General features: G+C 41.0%; 1 protein-coding gene across 3 annotated transcripts in view; it reads right to left on the bottom strand.

Annotated features, from left to right (window-relative positions):
• The window catches only part of PGR (progesterone receptor), a 42,390-nt gene extending 24,494 nt beyond the window's left edge, over window positions 1–17,896 (bottom strand). Inside the window, exons 1-4 of one of the 3 annotated variants that reach the window (XM_048934365.1) lie at window positions 17,775–17,892; window positions 16,335–17,642; window positions 14,927–15,078; window positions 2,103–2,219 (exon numbers count right to left, since the gene is read on the bottom strand). In XM_048934365.1, coding sequence (XP_048790322.1) covers window positions 2,103–2,219; window positions 14,927–15,078; window positions 16,335–17,512 — 1,447 coding nt within the window. In that variant the 5' untranslated portion in view covers window positions 17,513–17,642; window positions 17,775–17,892. Of the gene's footprint in view, window positions 1–2,102; window positions 2,220–14,926; window positions 15,079–15,945; window positions 15,990–16,334 lie in introns of those variants that run through there. The other 2 variants (XM_048934364.1, XM_048934366.1) reach the window with 2 other exon arrangements.
• Window positions 17,897–18,410: the final 514 nt, after the last annotated feature.

The raw sequence follows: 18,410 nt of genomic DNA, 5'->3' as shown, positions 1-18,410 counted from the left end.
GCAGCCCATGGAGGCTGCCCACGGTGAGGCAGGAGGGCAGGGGGAGCTGCTGCCCATGGGACTGCGCTGGAACAATGCCTGTGGGTGGGACCTATGAGAAGGAGCTGTGTTGGAGCAGTGCTAGGAGAGCTGCAGTGTTTGGGAAAGCCAAACAGAATTGTTTTGAGAGGAAGCCATGTGGAAAGGGGCAGAGAATGAACATGGAGGAGTGGCAGAGATGAAGAGTTATGAGCCGACTGCAGCCCCCATTCCCCATTCCTCTGCACTGGTCAGCAGGAAGAAACAGGAGAGGGTGGGAAGGTGTTCGCAGTTTGCTTTTAATTCTCACTGCCCTGGGCAGTTAGCCACAGGCAAAAAATGAAATTAATCTCCCTGAGCTGAGTCTGTTTTGTCCATGACAGTCATTGGTGAGCAATCTCCCTGTCCTTATCTCAACCCAAGAGCTTTTTTTCCCCATCAGATTTTCTTCACCTGCCTTTCTGAGAAAGGGAAATGAGAGAGTGGCATTGAGGTGCTGAGCTACTGTCTAGCTGATGTCCATCACATGTTCTCATTCTGTCCTCCTTCCCCAGTCTAATGTCACCAATACTCTTGGCAGTGCTGTTTTTTTCACCAAGAGGAGGCCAAACAATGTGCAGCAAGGGGGGAGAAGGCTAATGACTGCCATTATTCTCTGTATCTCCAATGCTGTGAGATGAGAGGGACACAGTTTGGAGAACAGGACTCAAAGAAGCTCAGGGGCATGTCACAGAACAGAACCCAGCCTGAAGCACTGCCTCTCCCTCCTCACATCACATGAACTGCTCCCTGCAGCTGCAGCACTGTCTCTTAAGAAGGCTGAAGCCCAGAGAGGCAGTAACAGCTGGCCTATGATGGGGAATACTGATTTACTTCACTGATAAAAGCATAAAATGTAAGAATGACACAATGGCCATGTGTGCAAAGTGCTGGAGCAGCCAAAGAATATTACAGAAGCTGAAAGCATACAGCTGTGCAATCAAACTGTCAGCCTGAAAATACATACTCATTTTAATTTATGAATGGACACACACACAACAAAATAATGAAATTACCAACTGTATATAATGCCAGTTCTTCTTTCAAGGGGAAAAACAATACAGAAATGTAGAAAGAGAAACATTTAATTCGCTAAAACACACTAGAAAAATATATTTTTTTTGCCTTTTTTTTTTTTTTCTCCACAAATTCCATTTGAAAATATATTCCTCCTTGCCATACATCTTCAGCCATACATTTCTTCAAGCCCTGCGCTGGTGCAAAACATCACACAGTTTAAGTTCTCATGTAAAATACAAAAACAAAAAAAAAAGCAAAAGAAGAAAAAAAAGAAAAAATACATATTATTCCTACATATTGGCATAGCAAAACTTGTCAAGTAGCTACATGACCTTGTACCATTTACTCCCTGTGCTGTTGAAGACAGAGGACTCAACACAGATTAATGTTATGTTAAAAAAAAAAAATCTGTTACAGCAAGACATAATATGAAGACAGGAATTCCCAGTACCTAGTATGCACAAGTCTATTGCATTGCTACAATCACTGCTTAAACCCCTCAAGTGGAAAAGAAGGATTAAAAAAAAAAAACAAACTGTTGAATTCTATACAAAGCAATGATGAGGTCAGCAGAAAAGCAGAGAGAGTACTGATCTCTGATCACAGAATCACAGAATTGTAGGGGTTGGAAGGGACCTCCAGAGATCATCGAGTCCAACCCCCCTGCCAAAGCAGGTTCCCTACATCAGATTTTGTGTTGATCTCTGTTTGCTTTTCTTATCAAATGATTCAGGACTATTAATAAATAAACACAAAAAATACAATTCCTCCTGTTTCAAGAAAATGAATGTAAGTATACATCACCAGTTCATACAGAAAGTTATTTTTGCTCCAGCATTTCCAGACTTTCATTAAAGAAAAATTACAAGGAAAGAATTAAAATTATTTTGAACATCAGGTAATCCTTCCAAGAATACCATTTTAATGTGGCTCCTTCCTTTACAGCATCAAATCGAGATTAAACTCAAGAGAGTGAAGTTTCTTGACTGCCTATTTCTCCAAGTGAGATGTGGAAAGCAGCTCACCTCCCAGGACCATTCCAGCTTGACAGCACTTCCTCAAGCGACACGCTGGACAATTCTTCCTACGAATTTTATCAACTATGCAGTCATTTCTTCCAGCACATAAATAGTTGTGCTGCCCTGTAAGAGAACAACAAGATTAATACAATGTTTTTTGCATGACAAAACTATTTCTCTGTAAAAACATTCCAAAATAACAAAGGATTCAAAAAAAAAAAAAAAAGAAAGAAAAAGTGACCTGACCCATCAAAGGACCCATTCATTTTACATTAGCTTTTAAATAATCACCTGAAACTATCTAAATATAATAATTCCTTTGGTTTAAGACTGGCATTCCCATCTACATAAATCCAACATAATTAGCAGACAGTACAAACCACTTAAAATAGGAAACTATCAATATTTCTCATGCAAATCAATAAAGATGACAGATTTGTTTCTGTCAGACTTTTGTTTGTTTTACATTAATCCTCCTTACAGTAAAGTACGTACATTGTCTGGGATTGATAGGAAATTTCCTACAGATTGAATAAAGAATTTGAGCATTACACAATACTATAAAAAAGCAGGGTTAACTGTCTCTGCTGGAGAATCTCGTCTGCACGAGACCTGCTGACAAACCAGTTGAACAGAGCCAATAAGAGCAAAGAGAAGGCTGTAAATTTTTGGTTTAGTTTAGCTTTCAGGAAAGGCATCTCTTTTATTGTCCTGTTCTGAGACACTTAGTTAGGAAGACGCTGTCATTTGTATGTCAAAATGGAATGTTTTAAAATAAACTGTCTTCTAGCAGAGCAGCCATTTTATTAGCAAACCATGAAATCCAGCTGATACACTAACATATTTTTCTCACAACAAGCTTCCAATACTTTCAAATTTCTCTTGTAGAGAATTTAAAAAATATATTTTTATGCTTTTGTATAACACTGATGACCTCTGTGATTCAATTTCGTTTCGCATGAGTAAACAAAGCTGTAATAAGAAATCAAACCAATCCTCTCATTAAGAATTTATCCTGTAAGGCTTAACTTTAAGATTCTTCCTGTTTTTGCACATCACCCTCCATTCATTTCCATATTTTCTGTTTCTAACACTGAAGCATAAAAAATATTTTTCTTTCAGGAGTAATAAAATAAATCAAAAAGATACAGATAAACTACAGGATGTACCAACATCAGGGATGCTTCTCTGTGGCATACTGTAGAGTGGACTTCCAAATACAAAAGAGTACAACAGCACAACTTTTAGATTTGTACTTATTTGTAGATGGGTACTATTCTGAGTCAGCCATCTGATGTCCCCAGCAGCAAACAAATCTGAGGTGATTATTCTGCTCAGTTGCTGTTACTGCTTTCGTTATTACCATATTCCACCCTTTATCTGCACACAGTAAAGTAAGAATCTGTTCACCAATAAGTTTTCTAAATGGGAGAGAGACAAAAAGAAAATGAATTCCTTAGACGAAAAAATCAGGAGATGAACACAACTCTGTCCTAACAGGAAGACAAGACGTGGTGCTAAACCATGTGAAACAGAATGAGATGGCTTCTGTGGCAACATCTTTACAACAATTAATTTCCTTCTTACCTTGCTTGACTTTTAACAACAACTAGAATGGGCTTAATGAAAGAAGCCTTATTGCTTGAAATCCGTTTTTGTAACAGTTTCTTTTGCTTTAGAAAACAACAGGTAAATAGAAGCAATTGTCTCACACACTGCCTGGCATTTTAAATGTATTTATTAATGCTTTAAATCACAAGGTGTTCTCATTTAATTTCTCCCATTACTTCTAATCCTGGATTCCTTCTTACAGGAAACACTACCAAAATCAACCAAATGAATACACATCTGTCTTGCTTTTGACAGCAGACCATGAACAAAACACTTTGAACACATATTCCTTGAGATTTATTCACAGCCTTTCCCTCATCTTACTTCACCTTCATTAGCTACAAAACCACTCAGTCTTCTGAAAAGCAACAACAGCTTTAAGCCTCTGTTACTTAACATAAAATCTATGGAGCGTGAGATTATCTTTGCATTATTGCATTCTGATGCTTTAATGAACAGTTAATTTCCAAAGGAATGCTTAAATATAAGGTTTAAGTTATGTCTGTGAGTGTTTTGTAGTTTTGTTTGGCTTCAGTTCTCTGAAAAGCATCTCTTCTGGGCATCCTTGTTTGGGAATTTTTTGAATTTATGCATGGTCTGAGTCCATGTAGCCCACATCCAAGACCAAAAATAGATTATGTCTTTCCAGTGAATGCCTATGAGCGGCTCACAATGACAAAGGCATGCAAGTTTTACTTTTCTTCTCATACTGACACAAAAATGCTGATCTACCAAAGCTACTGTAATATCATGAAACATTACTCTGCAAACACTCAAAGTGTTCACATGTTCTAAAATGATATCTGTATGCAGAAATGCTCTTGCTACCAGCACGTGCTATGCACCCTCAGCACCCCAAGGGTGTGCTCTCACTGCCAAAAGAGGCTAAAAAGCTCGAGTGGAAGCAGCAATGGCAACAGAAGTTAATAGCATGATTTATACTCATGCACATTTAAATTTAATATTGCTAAAGAGTGCAAGACATTGAAAAACTTAAAATTCACCGTTATGCACATTTAAGGTTCACTACAGCCCTTATAAACCTCATCATAACATAGGGTTTATCAACAGATCCAACTTCCTCTTCAGCTGAAAATGCAGGAGCTACTTTAACACTACATAACAACTCATCAACTGCTTATTACAAATCCAGAACAGAACAAATGCTTTCAATTCTGCAGAACAAACTGCAAATGAATTATAATTAGAAACACTCGAGCAGTTTTCATATGTTCTACTGAACATAGCACTCCACCTTTGAGTTTAAGATTAGAAAGGATTAAAGAATCCCTCTGTCCAGTGCATACTGTGAAATAAGAATTTGCTTAGATGTTCAAAAAGTAAGTACTATTTCATTCCCATTTAATACATTGTATTTGCAATCTACTAAAGACCAGTGACACAGTCTTTCTTATATGTTTACCTGGTTTATTTCTCCCATTAAGAAGAAACCAGCATTAAAAAAAGAACAAAGGAAAAAGCCAACACCCTGCCCACTAAACCCCCTTGTGAGATTACACAGATAAAATCATGAGTTTTAACACTTGTCAACCACTTCCTCATTTGCAGGCTATAAAGAAGCCACAACCGCATCCTGAGTTTGAATTATATTTCACATGATTTTCCATTCTGCTCACTGCTATCCAACCTCTCCCTCAGTAGCTCCCATCTTTATGTGTATTCCACTGATTCTGATTTGGAACACATATGATGTTCACCTAGTATTTTGTATAGTTTCAGCTGTTAGGGCTTTTTTAGTTATCTCAGTTATCTGGTTGGATTTCACAGATAGAAAAATCTGAATAAACAATCACATCCAAAACTGCGTCTGTTTTTCTACTGCTGTCCAGAGCTGGATTCTGAGAAACTACTACTTGCTCAATATTACTATTTAAGTACAGACAACCATCTGAAGGACTAACTGTGTAGGAAAGGGAAAACACAAAGATATTTGATTAAATTCCAAATTATGCTCTTTAGGATCACCCATGTATTAATTGATTCACTTTAATATATGGGTATTGCAGTGATATTAAACGCACGTACTGATAAAGTATCCAAAGATCCCAGTAAAGACAAAATTCCTGCTCAACTGGCAGCTTGTCACTCAGTATCTTTCATGCCATTTTAACTGGGAAAGAAAAACACAAATACCAAGACAGCAGTGTAATCACTGGAGCCCAGGTCAGAAAGTAAAGATTTAAATTCATATCTCATACTAAAATATGAACCTAAAAGCCTTCTAGCAACCACCTCTTCCTAGGAAGCTTTCTCCCAATGTAGTTTCCAAAACGTGTTTATTTTTCACCTGTCCTTAAAAATGCACATTATAGTTTTCTCTCAACCTCTCAAAGCTTCAGCTTGTAACTTAGGTGTGAAGAAAACATGGAGATTTCACCTGTTACTCATGTACTCCAGACTGTCATAGGATAGCACTCTTCTTAACCCCCATCTGTGTTCATTTATGTGAGTAAATGTGGAAGTCCTAATGGAAACAGGGAACTACAACTGTAAATCTGCACTAATAACTAACAGAGAAATTCTGTGTTATGTACATGTACAGTGTCTTTAAAAACTACACGATTCACTTAGCTGACTGACATACCTTAAGTCACTTAAAGTCATTTGAGTGCACTATTGGAGTTGCTGAAATTTTGCAGATATGCAAAATATGGAAAATGTATCTGCACAGGGAGAACCACACGCAGGCAGCCAGCTATTTGTGTGAGTACATCTGTGCTGAGCTGCTGCCAGTCTGCACAGAAGCAACACCCTTGTTTGAGAACTCTCATTTCCTACTGCCTACAAACAAAAGCATTTTCTCAAATCTTCTCTCCCACAGCTGATTCTGTCTCCCTGTACCACTCTTACCGTGCAACACTGTCTCACAGAATCAGCCCATACCACCATTGAACAACCACTATTCACAACACACATGACAGTGTTTCAGAAATCTTTTGGTTAAATATTAAAACAGATTAAATATATAAAATATCTAAAAACAGTAAATAGATACCATATCTCTTTGTGAATGATTTTATTGACAAACACTTTCCAGCATTAACTTCTACCTTCCTGAAAGCCAGGTTCTGCTCAATAATTTTCTCTCAATATGCTCTTTACCTCTTAAAATATTTTTCATATCATAAGGACTATTAAAAAAAAAAAACAAAAACAATTAAGATAGTAGATTTAAAATACAAAGGAATTAGTTGTTCACTAACCCACCTTCAGTGGTTCCCGTGGTTTCAAAACAAAATGGAAAACAGTTACACAAATGTGTACTGAACACAATGGCGCAGATGAAGTTTTTGAGCATACTTTTGACTCCTGAAAGTGAAACTAATATAACAGATAAGGATTACTCTGGATTTGGACTGACTCTATCAGTGTTTCCCATAACCAGGCAAAAAGTGCAGCTTGTTCCTCTTCAGAAATAGGAAATGCAACTTGTCTGACCTTTGATCTCATCTGAAACCACCACTTTTACATTGTTCCTATCTGCAGAACAGCAAGTGTGTGCTGAGCTTGCCTTTCACTGTGTGTGTTCATGAGCGTGCATCTCACAGAACCAAGAATCTGTACTACAGTTGGTCATATTGAGAATTTGTTCCTCATGTGTCCCTGTACACCACTGCAATCTTCAAGATTTCAGACACCTCAAATAATACTTATTTATTATTTAATACCAACTCCTCCACTGCACTAACATTTTCTCTACAAGATGAGACTAAAGTGAGACTTAGTCTCTAACTACTTAAGAACAAACCACATCTCTCACTGACCTTACCAAATACCATCTACAAAAAGCTTAGTGCTTAGCTGGGGGACTTCCATTAAATTCCCCTCTTTGACCATTAGAATCAAAATTAACTTTTCCCAAATCTTAAGCAGGTGTCCGGTCTAGAGCTCTACAAAGCACTTTTATTTGCAGACAGGAAGAAATGAGAGTTTGCAAACAAGTGTACAGCTTCTGTGTAGGCTGGCTGCAGTTCAGCACAGATGCACTCACACAAATAATCAGCTACTCTATAAGGACTATAAAGTAATATTAAAGACTTGCTATTGAAGCGTATCTGCCTCACAGCAAAGGACTTAGGATTCAGTGGATCAAAGAGGGCAAAGAGTGGATAGAAGAGTAACATGGGAGTATATTCCATTCTGGAAACTTTTCTTCTCCTTGCATCGATATAGTAAAAGATGAAAATAGTGAACAGTGATTGCAGTCCAAGTAATCCAACAGCCTTGAGGACAGTGTTGCAAGGACAGAAAAGTGTGTTTGACTCCCTCAAGGGACCAAAGATGACAGACACAGTTTTACACCCTGTGCAACTGCCTTACCACTTCTATGCACTCAGTGATGGGGTTTGTGAGCATAGCAGGTACCAGCAGTTCCTTTGTGAAGTTAGTCCTTCACTGCTCTGCCTTCACTTCATGTGATGAAAAAACAGGCTGAATTAAAATATTTTGTTTCAAAAAGAAAGCAAAATCATAAAATGTTCATTCCTAAGTCAAACCTGATGTATCTTACATTATACCTTATTTGCTGAGCAGATTGACAGATCAACAAACTTCTCATATACGCCCAGTCTGTTGTCTGTTGTTTAAACATCTGACAAATTTTATTTGCTAAGTGAGTAAAACGTGCTTCTTTAAAAGGGAAGCTGCATTTTCAAAACTATCCTTGCTTTTCTTCTCTTGAACAAAACACTTCCAGTATCCGTACCATCCTTGACTGACCCCTTTCTTATGCTTTATCCTGATCTGAAAATCATCCTGCCTTCTGCTGTGAACACTGCAATGCCACTTTTTCCTTCCAAAGCTACTTCTCTAGACAGCAACACATTGTTTTTATCTCCAAAACAGAACAATTAAGCATAATTACCCCATTTTCATTCACTTCTAGGTAGTTGGAAGTTATAACCCTTTTAAAAATCTTTTTGATTTCCCCATCTATTCCACCATCAGCAACTGGACAAAAAAAAAAGAAAAATAAAAATGTCCATTATATTAACCATTACAAACTGCAAAATCAGGATTACTCTTTCACATTGATTTTATCTGCTTTTTTTTCAGGTAACATCCTGAAAGACATAAAGACTTTCTGCCTAACTACAAAAACTGATAGGTGTAAGAATTCTGCATAGCCAATATCTTCCAGAAAATCATGCTGGCTTCCACAAGTCAGCATCTCCAGTTTGTTTTATGGCAACGTTCCATGATCACCATTTTTGAGTGAAGTATATTACTGGTAGAAATATGTAAAATGATAAAATTAACAGCTTATAGTCAGTGAGGAGCATATTTCTTATAAAACACAGATCATGGGATTTAAACATACAATCTACTTTAAAAGCACTTCAACTGTTTCAAACATATGCATCATCACAGTACCATTTTTACTTCTGATCCCAGACTGCTGTAGTCTTCTACCAATGTAAGAAGCATTATATGAGAGCTGCTCCAAATGTAATGCCTTCTTTTTAATGGTATTGGCCCATAACATTAGAGGCAGATGTCAGTGTATGGCAGTAGATGTTGAACCTTCCTGCCATATTCTCTTACATTTTGTAGATGTGTGATAGATGGCAGCAGAGGAGTGGTGTGACAAAACAGTGTCTGACACAGAAGTGCATGTGAAGAAAAGGTGTGGAACTGAATTCTACCATATGGAAAAAATGGCACCCATTCACATTGTTTATGGAGACCAAACAGTGAATGTGAGCACAGTGAGGTGCTGGGTGGTGTGTTTCAGCAGTGGTCACAGCTCCACTGGTGCAGACTTTTACAAGCACAGAATTCAGAATGCAAGCTTTTGTTAATAGCTAGCTTTTGTGCATAGCTAGTGCTTGTGACTACGTTGAAAAATAGCATTTTGTAGTTGAGAATTTTTTCTAACAGGTAGTATTATCGTGGTCTTTGTACCTGTTGTAGTTTCCATGTAAATAAATACGAGGCATTACTTTCAGAACAACCTACATATCTGCATTTCAGTCACCCTAACATCTATATCAGTGTCAATATTACAGCATATTGCCTTGATGACGTCTTCAATATATATCTTCTCTTATTCTTTGACTTGTCCGACAATTGAATGTGTGGGATAAGAGTCACTCGTAAGAGTAATAAAGGGTCACTCATAAGAGAAACAAAGGCAGAAAAACAGAAATATTAGTAGAAAAAAGATGTATTTAAATAAATAAATAAATAAATAAACAGATACTGCTGCCCCCTGATCAAAATATCCAAACAACAACAAACTGCTTGAAAATCTTGAAGAAGGGCTTCATTTAGCTGACTAGATTCTCAAGTGTGGACACTCAGCAGAATAAGTAACATACACCCCATTCTTGGGCATTAGAGGAAAAGCAGGTACTTTAGAATTTATTTTAACCTTGAGTAGGTGTCTAAATTTGGGTTTCTTAATAGTGTCTCTTCAAAGGATGCCCACAGTGATTAACTCAAATACATACACCCACATTGTAAATGCCTTCAGACTGGTACAGCAATTCTCACATAAAATATTGCCTCTGCAGATAATGGAAGATTATGTAACTATATGAGAAGAACAGGGTAACGTTCTCATGTCTCAGTGTAGCATGTAATTCCTATATTTTAACCGCAGCAGATCCCAGGTTGCTGAAACACACTCAAACATTAAAGGATGTTAAGGATGACAACATTAATGATATTAAGCAACAGCCACTTGTCAGAACACAGGATTTGCAACCAGTTATAAAAAGAACATTCTGAAGTGCAACCACGTATCACTGTGCACATGGCAGACTAACATACAAAGGATACTTGGCTAAGTCTTTCCTTTGGTAGCCCCTAAAGAACCGCTCTTTATCAGTAATCACCAGTTTTGTGGAACAGGTGCATCGAATGAGGAGATGGACACTGTCAAACTTAAATGCTTGTTTAGTAACTAGTAGTTTGACTAGAAAAAGAATCGCAGAATGGCTCAGGTTGGAAAGGACCTTGAAGATCATAAAGTTCCAACCTCCCTGCCCTGGGCAGAGCTGCCACCCACGAGATCACACTGCCCGATGATTACTTTAAATAACTGTCACATTTATTATGTAGTCTGAAAAGGTATTAGCTACCTTTGTGGCGTGGGTGAGATTCATAACACCAAGAGCAGACTGCTCACATCATCACCTGACACTGCCTTTATGCTCAGTACAGAGAGCAGTTAGCGAGAGCACTGCCATTTTCATCATCAGTAGATATCTGAAATAAGTCAGTGAATTACTTCCTAGAAGTTCCCACTTCTCTCCATTCACTATACAATGAACTTCAGATGAGTAACTCAGGTTACTCCTATTGTGCAGATCTAAAGTTAGAACAAAGCAACCTCAGTAGTACAGAGCAGTCTGGTGCTGGTGCTCCGTACCGAAAGTGGTTTTACACTATCTGAAAGAACTCCCATTCCACCTGAAAAGATGCAATATTCAATACTGCTTCTAAACATGCTGCATAAAGTTAAGCCCAAAATTTGGCTAATTGACATTTCTGCAGCTGATGGCATTCTAAGTAGTCCCTATCAGGAAAGCAGTACGAAGGCATAATGAGAACTGCAAGCAGCCCAGCATCACTTAGCACCAGAACAAACACAATCCTAGCACACACCACTGTGCAGCATGCAGATCAGCAAATTACTGTCTGCCAAACAACTGAGCAATGTATATTTGTATACGATGAAGACACAGTTACATATCAGCACAGATCTTATTTCCCTTTTCATAAGGCAAATTCTTTTCTCTCACAAATGAAATTGTCCAGTTGATCTTTATGACCTTCGTGGAGATTATTTCAAATGTTTGAATTTGAAAATAAATTTACTGTGTGCTATCATATTTTGGTCACATACAAAACGAAAATGTTTAGTAATATTACATAAATTAATTGAAAAACATCTGTATTTCTCAACATGAAGCATGCATGCCTTCTCTGCTACATGCAGTGTTTGCAGCTGGCAGATATACAGTACACACTGCACCAAATCCCAATCCACAGACCCTGGAAAGTGAGATTAACAAATGGAAAACACTGAAGAATTAAGAGAAAGGGAACTTTTTACAGTTGATACCTTAATTTCATAGATGAAAAGGTCTGTACAGTACAGCACTTCACTGTTCAGAAAGAGGGTTTTGTAATGGGCCCTGGGTCATTTTAATCAATGTTTGACACACTGCTCTGTTTTTTAAGCTATGAAAAAGCACAACGTAGCAACATTCCTGATGCACAGTATTTCAGTACGTATGTAGTGAATCACACTTCCATCATAGGCTGCTTGTACACAGCACAAGTCAGATAAACCTTATCAGAAAGGCTGCACAAAACAACAGCCTTCACAGCGTAGATGTAGCTCATCCTCAACTCATTACCCTCCTCTACCCTTATGCAGAGACAGTGAAAACTCTGATGGAAAATACTTTTTATCCAGCAGAATTTGCCAAATTTAGGTCTCAGAGAGAAGTCTGTTTCTCACCAGTCAAGTGTTAGCTGCTGCTGCTGAGCACAGTCCCTAACAGTGCTACTCATACAGTGCTCTCATCCTGAACTTGAAGCACATATTAAAACCAGACAAATCTGCCATATAACCAGTTGTAGTAGGGTCCCAGACATTCAAACAAACCAAGAGTTAATTCCTAACTCATCTGCTGCAGTGCCATGTATTCATGTTGGCCTCAAACACTTCTGATTCCCACAACCACTTGTCGCTGTGAAAAAAGGCAAAGGAAGGCAAATGCTTTTACAAATATAAAGCAAAAATTAACAGCTTTACACGGTTTTATATGAAGATATCTCTGTAAGATATTAAAGACCATTTGTCAATTTAAAGAAAAATGAGGAAGAACTCACTTCCTAAACTTCATTTTCCTATAAGCTCCGCTGGCAATTTTATAACAACTGTTTTTGTGACCATAATTTTGATAAACTGGTAGCACTTAAAAAATGCCTGACACCAAGAGCAAATTAATTTGCACATACAGTAATTCTTTAAAGCATTTTAAATGTTAACTCTGAATATTCTTTGACTGACAACTTCAAACTACTCATCACCCTCAGCTCACAAAAACAAACGATACTACCACATCAACTTATTGAGTTCAGGTTTGTGCTTTCAGTTTTCCTCTCTAAGTATAAATAAAAGTAACTTCTATGATTTTCTTGATAACCAAATGAGAACTTTGAGTATTTTTAAAAACCTTTGCAACTTGTACAATTGAATCAATGGGTACATAAATCAACTCTTGCAGGCAACCAACCAAAACCAACCATTCAGACCACCTCTGAATGCAGAGAAATACTTCCTAAAATACTGGTATATTTATTTGCTATCTGCATTTTCTTCTCCCCACTGCCAGCACTACCTTTTTTCCCTATCTGTTCTTCTGCATCCCCCTCACCTTCACTAAAAGCCTTGCAGTTTGGGTTTACTGCTTGGGATTCTATTTCGAACGAAATATACTTACCATACTGAGACCATCATTTTATTTATGCATATAGGCACATAGACCATGTCAGGAACCCAAATAACAAAAGCTTTGCTAAATTGTAGAAATATATAAGAATTTATTGCCAACATTCTAGAAGAATTTAAATCTATAATTTCATCTTAGTTATCCACATACAATTCTGGACTACTGTCACAATATACAGATATCCATTAGCTCTACTCAAATTAAATCACACTCAGCATAGAAACTTTCCTAGATTCACCTGCACAGCTTCAAATAGTTATTTCAAAAAGGTTAGATATGGAAAATGGAGTTTTCTGGATAACGTGATGGTCAGTTCCATCCCAAAGGAAGTATTTATTTAATACTGCACTTCTTACACACTAGGAATAAGTAAAATGAACGGTGTATGAATAGTGGGTTTTGTTAGGGGAAAAAAAAATAAATACATTTGCTATTAGATTTGAAATAGCCAACATATCTGAGATTACCTATTCGATTAAAATAGAAAATAGGCATTTTGTGACTAACCCAAAAGCACTACATTACGTCCCTTGTCATGTATGCACTGGACAACTGTGCAATGATATGAAAGAGAAATCTAAATACAGAAAATCCAGCAGGCAGCCCAAGTAATCTATTTGGAGTCTTTTTTTTTTTTTTTTTAATTTCTTATTGTGTACCTTATGGAAAGTATATAAAAAACAGGGCTGATGATAACTTTGCACTCAAAAAGTCAAATATGTTATTCGCACAAATAATTCTTAAAGAAACATGGGTAGGAGTATTAAATTTTTTAAAGGTGCATCAACCATTCCTGTGCCAAAAAATGAAGGGGAAGGAGACATTCTGTAAGGAAAATGTCTCAAATGAATTTATTACTTTGACTCTGTGAATTTTAAGCACTATTTTCACTTGTATTTAAAATTAAAATATTCTTTTTAAAGAGGAGTAATTTGTCACCTTTATTTCTGACTAGAAAGAAGTGAAGAAGCGCTTCAAGTGTAAATGAAATTAAGAGATTGATCTATGAATGAGATTATTTCAATGCTAATAATTATATTCTGCGCTTCATGAAAGGAGTCCATCATTATAAACAACTCCCTGCAGATTGCAACTAATGCATAAACCAAGTAACCCCATTTGATCATCTAGCTCATGTTCACTTGTCATTCTTCCAATAAAACTTCTGTTTTATATACAACCCCTGTTGTTTCTGTTGTCACAGTTCAGCTTTCCGAGTTTGTTGCCCATTATTCTAATTTTCTTGCTGAAACAAACAAACAAACAAAAAAAACAACATATTTCTTCACTGTAGGATCAGACTTTGGAAAAGACTTTTTTTTTTTTTTTTTTAAAAAAAAAAAGGTAGGTATGAAGAGGCTAGGTAAAAGCCAAGTTTTTTGCTGGTCTAACTGTACTGACCTTCTCTGTATGTCTTTATCAATCAGTAACATCCTGCAAATACAGATTTTTCATAAATATTCAAAGAAAACAAAACATTTCCACCAACCCCATGATCTCCTAATATTTATATTAACAACAAACAGCCAACAAAGAAAGTAAAAAAGGAATACCAGTGAAGTTAATGATGAAAGAATTTAGTTAGTATTCACTGTAATACTTAAATAGAGTTGCCAAAAAATGACAGTAATCATGCTTTCAAAGATTATCAGTAAGTAAAGGATACATTATCTGCAGACCTAGAAAGAACTACTTAACATAATTAGGAACAATGGTATGATATAGTACCTTCCATTGCCCTTTTAAAGAAGACTTTACAGCTCCCACAGGTGAGTACTCCATAGTGGCAACCAGAAGCCTCGTCGCCACAGATGAGACAAATCTTCTGGGGTAGTGATTCAAAGCTGTATTGGGAGCTTTGGCTGGTTTCTGTATCTGGCCTTGAAAAGAAAAAGAAGAGAAATGAAACATCCAGATTTGCAACAGTTAGCAACTTACCCAAATTAATCAGTTCTACAATAAAAACTTCCTCTATAGAAAATCAAGGGAAAAAAAAAAGCAGCATTGCCTTTCTGCTTAAGCTTCTCTTTACACCAGGATAAAAGGCACATTTGTAGTAGTGTCTACTCATTGAAAATGGTTTTGATAAAAAGGTTCAATTTGAGACACTGTCAAAATGTTCCATCTTCCTCAGCTCACCAAGTCCTCCGAGCAAAGTCATACTGACTTATCTTTTCCTCAACACAGCACGGCATAGAGATGGAACCAATTAGAAATCAACTGCATTTCAAAACTTCCTCCACAAGGGAAATCACAAAGTTTTATCTCGATTAGAAAAGTCCTCAATAACCAGCATGTCACTTCTGCAAAAGCTGCAGCTTTTGATCAGCAGGCAATTCAGTGAGCAGGTTATGGCAAGTGACAAGTGAAAAGCCAAAAGTGAAAAGCCAAAAGTGAAAAGCCAAAAGTGAAAAGCCAAAAGTGAAAAGCCAAAAGTGAAAAGCCAAAAGTGAAAAGCCAAAAGTGAAAAGCCAAAAGTGAAAAGCATTGCTATGTATCTTGTCAAGGAAAACAAACAAACAAAAACAGTCTAGCTAATCGTTAAGATAAAATCCAGATATCTCTACTGAAACAGTAGCACTGCACATACTTATTTTTAAAAGTATTTCTAGGTAATGCATAATGCCTCGCATACAGTAAGCCATTTCATTCTAGCAAATCCATATGCACATACAAAATGTTCCACTTTTTATGTGAAATTGACTACTTTTTCTCAAATCAGAGCTCCTAATCTGAAGAATATTTACCAACACTGTCCGTCTGCCAGTTCAGACATCAGCAACACTGATGCCGTTCCCCCCTTCTTTGCAGCTAGTTATTTCTGAAGACATCACAATAAGCAACCATAACAGAAGTGCTGCTTTTCTCAGATTGTAACTGTGCCCACAAGAGCATCAGCTGCAAATTAAAGAAATAATACCCCCGCTGGCTGCCTATCAGCGCTGGCATCCCCCAGCATGCATCAAAACACAGGAGAAAAGAGAAATAGAGCCCCAACTACCGTCTAAACTTAGAACCGAGGCAGCGGAACGCCGTCTTGACGTCCCTCGGCACCTGCCTGACTTCCAGCGCCCCACGGGACCATCTCCGCTATAGCCCAGCTTCGCCGAGGAGAACCGCGGAGCTCAGCCCTTACCGCACGTAGCCCAAGTAGGGCGGGCATAGCTGGGGCAGGCCCTCCTTCAGCACGGCCGCGGGGAAGCCCAGCGCCTGGTGGTGCCCGTTGAGGCCGAGCGGCGAGTAGAGGCCGGGCGGCGCGGCCGAGGTGGACGGCAGGCTGTCGGGGGCCGCCGGCGGTCCGTACGCGCCGGGCAGGAGGGGCGGCTCGGCCTTGTAGAGGACGCACTCCAACGAGGGCTCCTGCGCGGCACGCGGAGGCTGCGCGAAGTCGGCGGGGCCAACCTTGGCGCCCAGGAACGAAGGGGGGGCGGCGGGCAGACCGACGCCCTCCTCCTTGATCTTCAACGCGCTCTGGAAGTCGCCGTAAGCGAAGGGACCCTCCTTGCCGTCGGGCGGCGGGTAGCCGTACTCCGACAAGTCCGCGGCGGGGGCGGAGGGCGAAGAGCGCGGTCCGAAGGCGCTGCCCTCGTACGCCGCCTCCACGTCCAGCAGCTGCCGTGTGCGCGAGGCCAGGAAGGCAGAGTTGAGCGGCAGGATGGGCACGTGCAGGTAGTCCTGCCCCGCGCCCGGCTCCACAGCCACCGGGGAAGCGGTCGCGGCGGGCGCCAGGCCGCCTTCTCCGGGCCCCGCGTCCCGCTCCGGGAAGCCGCGCTCCTCGGCGCCGGGCAGCCCCGGGGCTCTGCCCTCGCTGGGGCCCTCGGCTCCCGGACGCGCTTTCACGGCGACGCTCAGAGTGTCGGCGCCCGGCCACAGCGGAGCCCCGGGTCTCGGCTGCGAGGGGCCGGGAGCCGCCGGGGCGGCGTCCACAGCCTTCTGCTCAGGTCCGCGGCTCATAGGGGCGACGGGCACCTCTGGCACCTCCGGCCCGAACAGGGACCAGGGCGTGGCATGAGCCGCGGGAGCCAGGAAGGTGTCCAGGACGCTGTCCAGACAGTCCTTGGAAAGCGAGCCGCCGCCCGGCCGGTACGAGGGGCAGTCCCGGTCCTCCCGGTCCTCCTCCTCCTCCCGCTGCTGTGGCTCTTCCTCCTTCTCCTCGTCCTCTTCCCCTTCGTCGCTGGTTCTGGGGTAGAGCAGCCCGTCCAGGGCGACGTCGATGCCCTCCGCTTCTCCGCGGCTGGGGGGAGCCTGCAGCAGCACCGCCCCGTCTCGGGCGGACGAAGGCGCTCGGGGCTCCTTGGCCTTCACCTCGGTCATGCTGCCCCGAGCAGCGCTGGACGCCGCCAAACCTCCGGCGCGGCTCCTCGCGGCCCGGACGGAGCTCCCGCTCACATGGCGCTGAGTTACGAAGAGCCCCGGCCGTGCGCTGATCGCCGCCGGGATGGTCCTACGGAGGGGAGAGCGAGCTGAGCGACTGCTGCCTTCCGAGGGGCAGCGGGAGGGTGGGCGGGGACGGCGCCTCGTTCCCCACTGCCCGCCACGCTCCCCCGGCCGCTCCCCGCCCCACCGCCGCTCGTACCGCTGAGCGGCGCCCGGGTTTGCCCCTCCCTTTTCCCCGCTGCCCCTGGCCGGCAGCCTCCTCCTCGCCCCTTCGGCGCTCCGCGCTCGGGCGCCGCAGGCTCCCTCCGTCAGCTCCCGGCACGGCCTGGCCCCTCCTTCGCTCCGCCTGCCGCGGCCCTCCCACCGCTCCCGTTCCCTCTCGGCTCCGCTCCTCGCCGCCCAGCCTTCGCAGCCCCGTCTCACCTCGTCCCCCGGTTCTTACAGGTGTCTGTCCTGCTCGAGGGGTGCAACGCCGGCTGCACGCAGGTTGGGCGGAGAGCTGTACGGAGAGCTGTACGGAGAGCTGTACGGGGAGCTGTACGGGGAGCTGTACGGGGAGGAAGACACGTCCTCTCCTCCCTGGTTCTTCACCCTCTCTTTCAGACGTTCGCTGTGTCTTTCAGGTTTAAGTTCCTCTACGCCCTGTTAGAATGAATACGTCTTCCATTTTCCAGTAGCAAAGAAACCAAGGGACTATTAAACACCTTACATCACATTATGGGGCCTCTGAAATACCTTACAGCAGAGAAAGCAAAAGGGTTTTGGAAGGAAATACCGGGGAAAAAACAAAAAACAAACAAACAAAAAAAAAACATTAAAAATGAGGCATTCTGTG

This window comes from Lagopus muta, chromosome 1 (genome assembly GCF_023343835.1).
Source record: "Lagopus muta isolate bLagMut1 chromosome 1, bLagMut1 primary, whole genome shotgun sequence".
NCBI classification, from domain to species: Eukaryota; Metazoa; Chordata; class Aves; order Galliformes; family Phasianidae; genus Lagopus; species Lagopus muta.
Note: the sequence above shows the minus strand (reverse complement) of the source record. Positions and strands in the feature narration are given on the sequence as shown.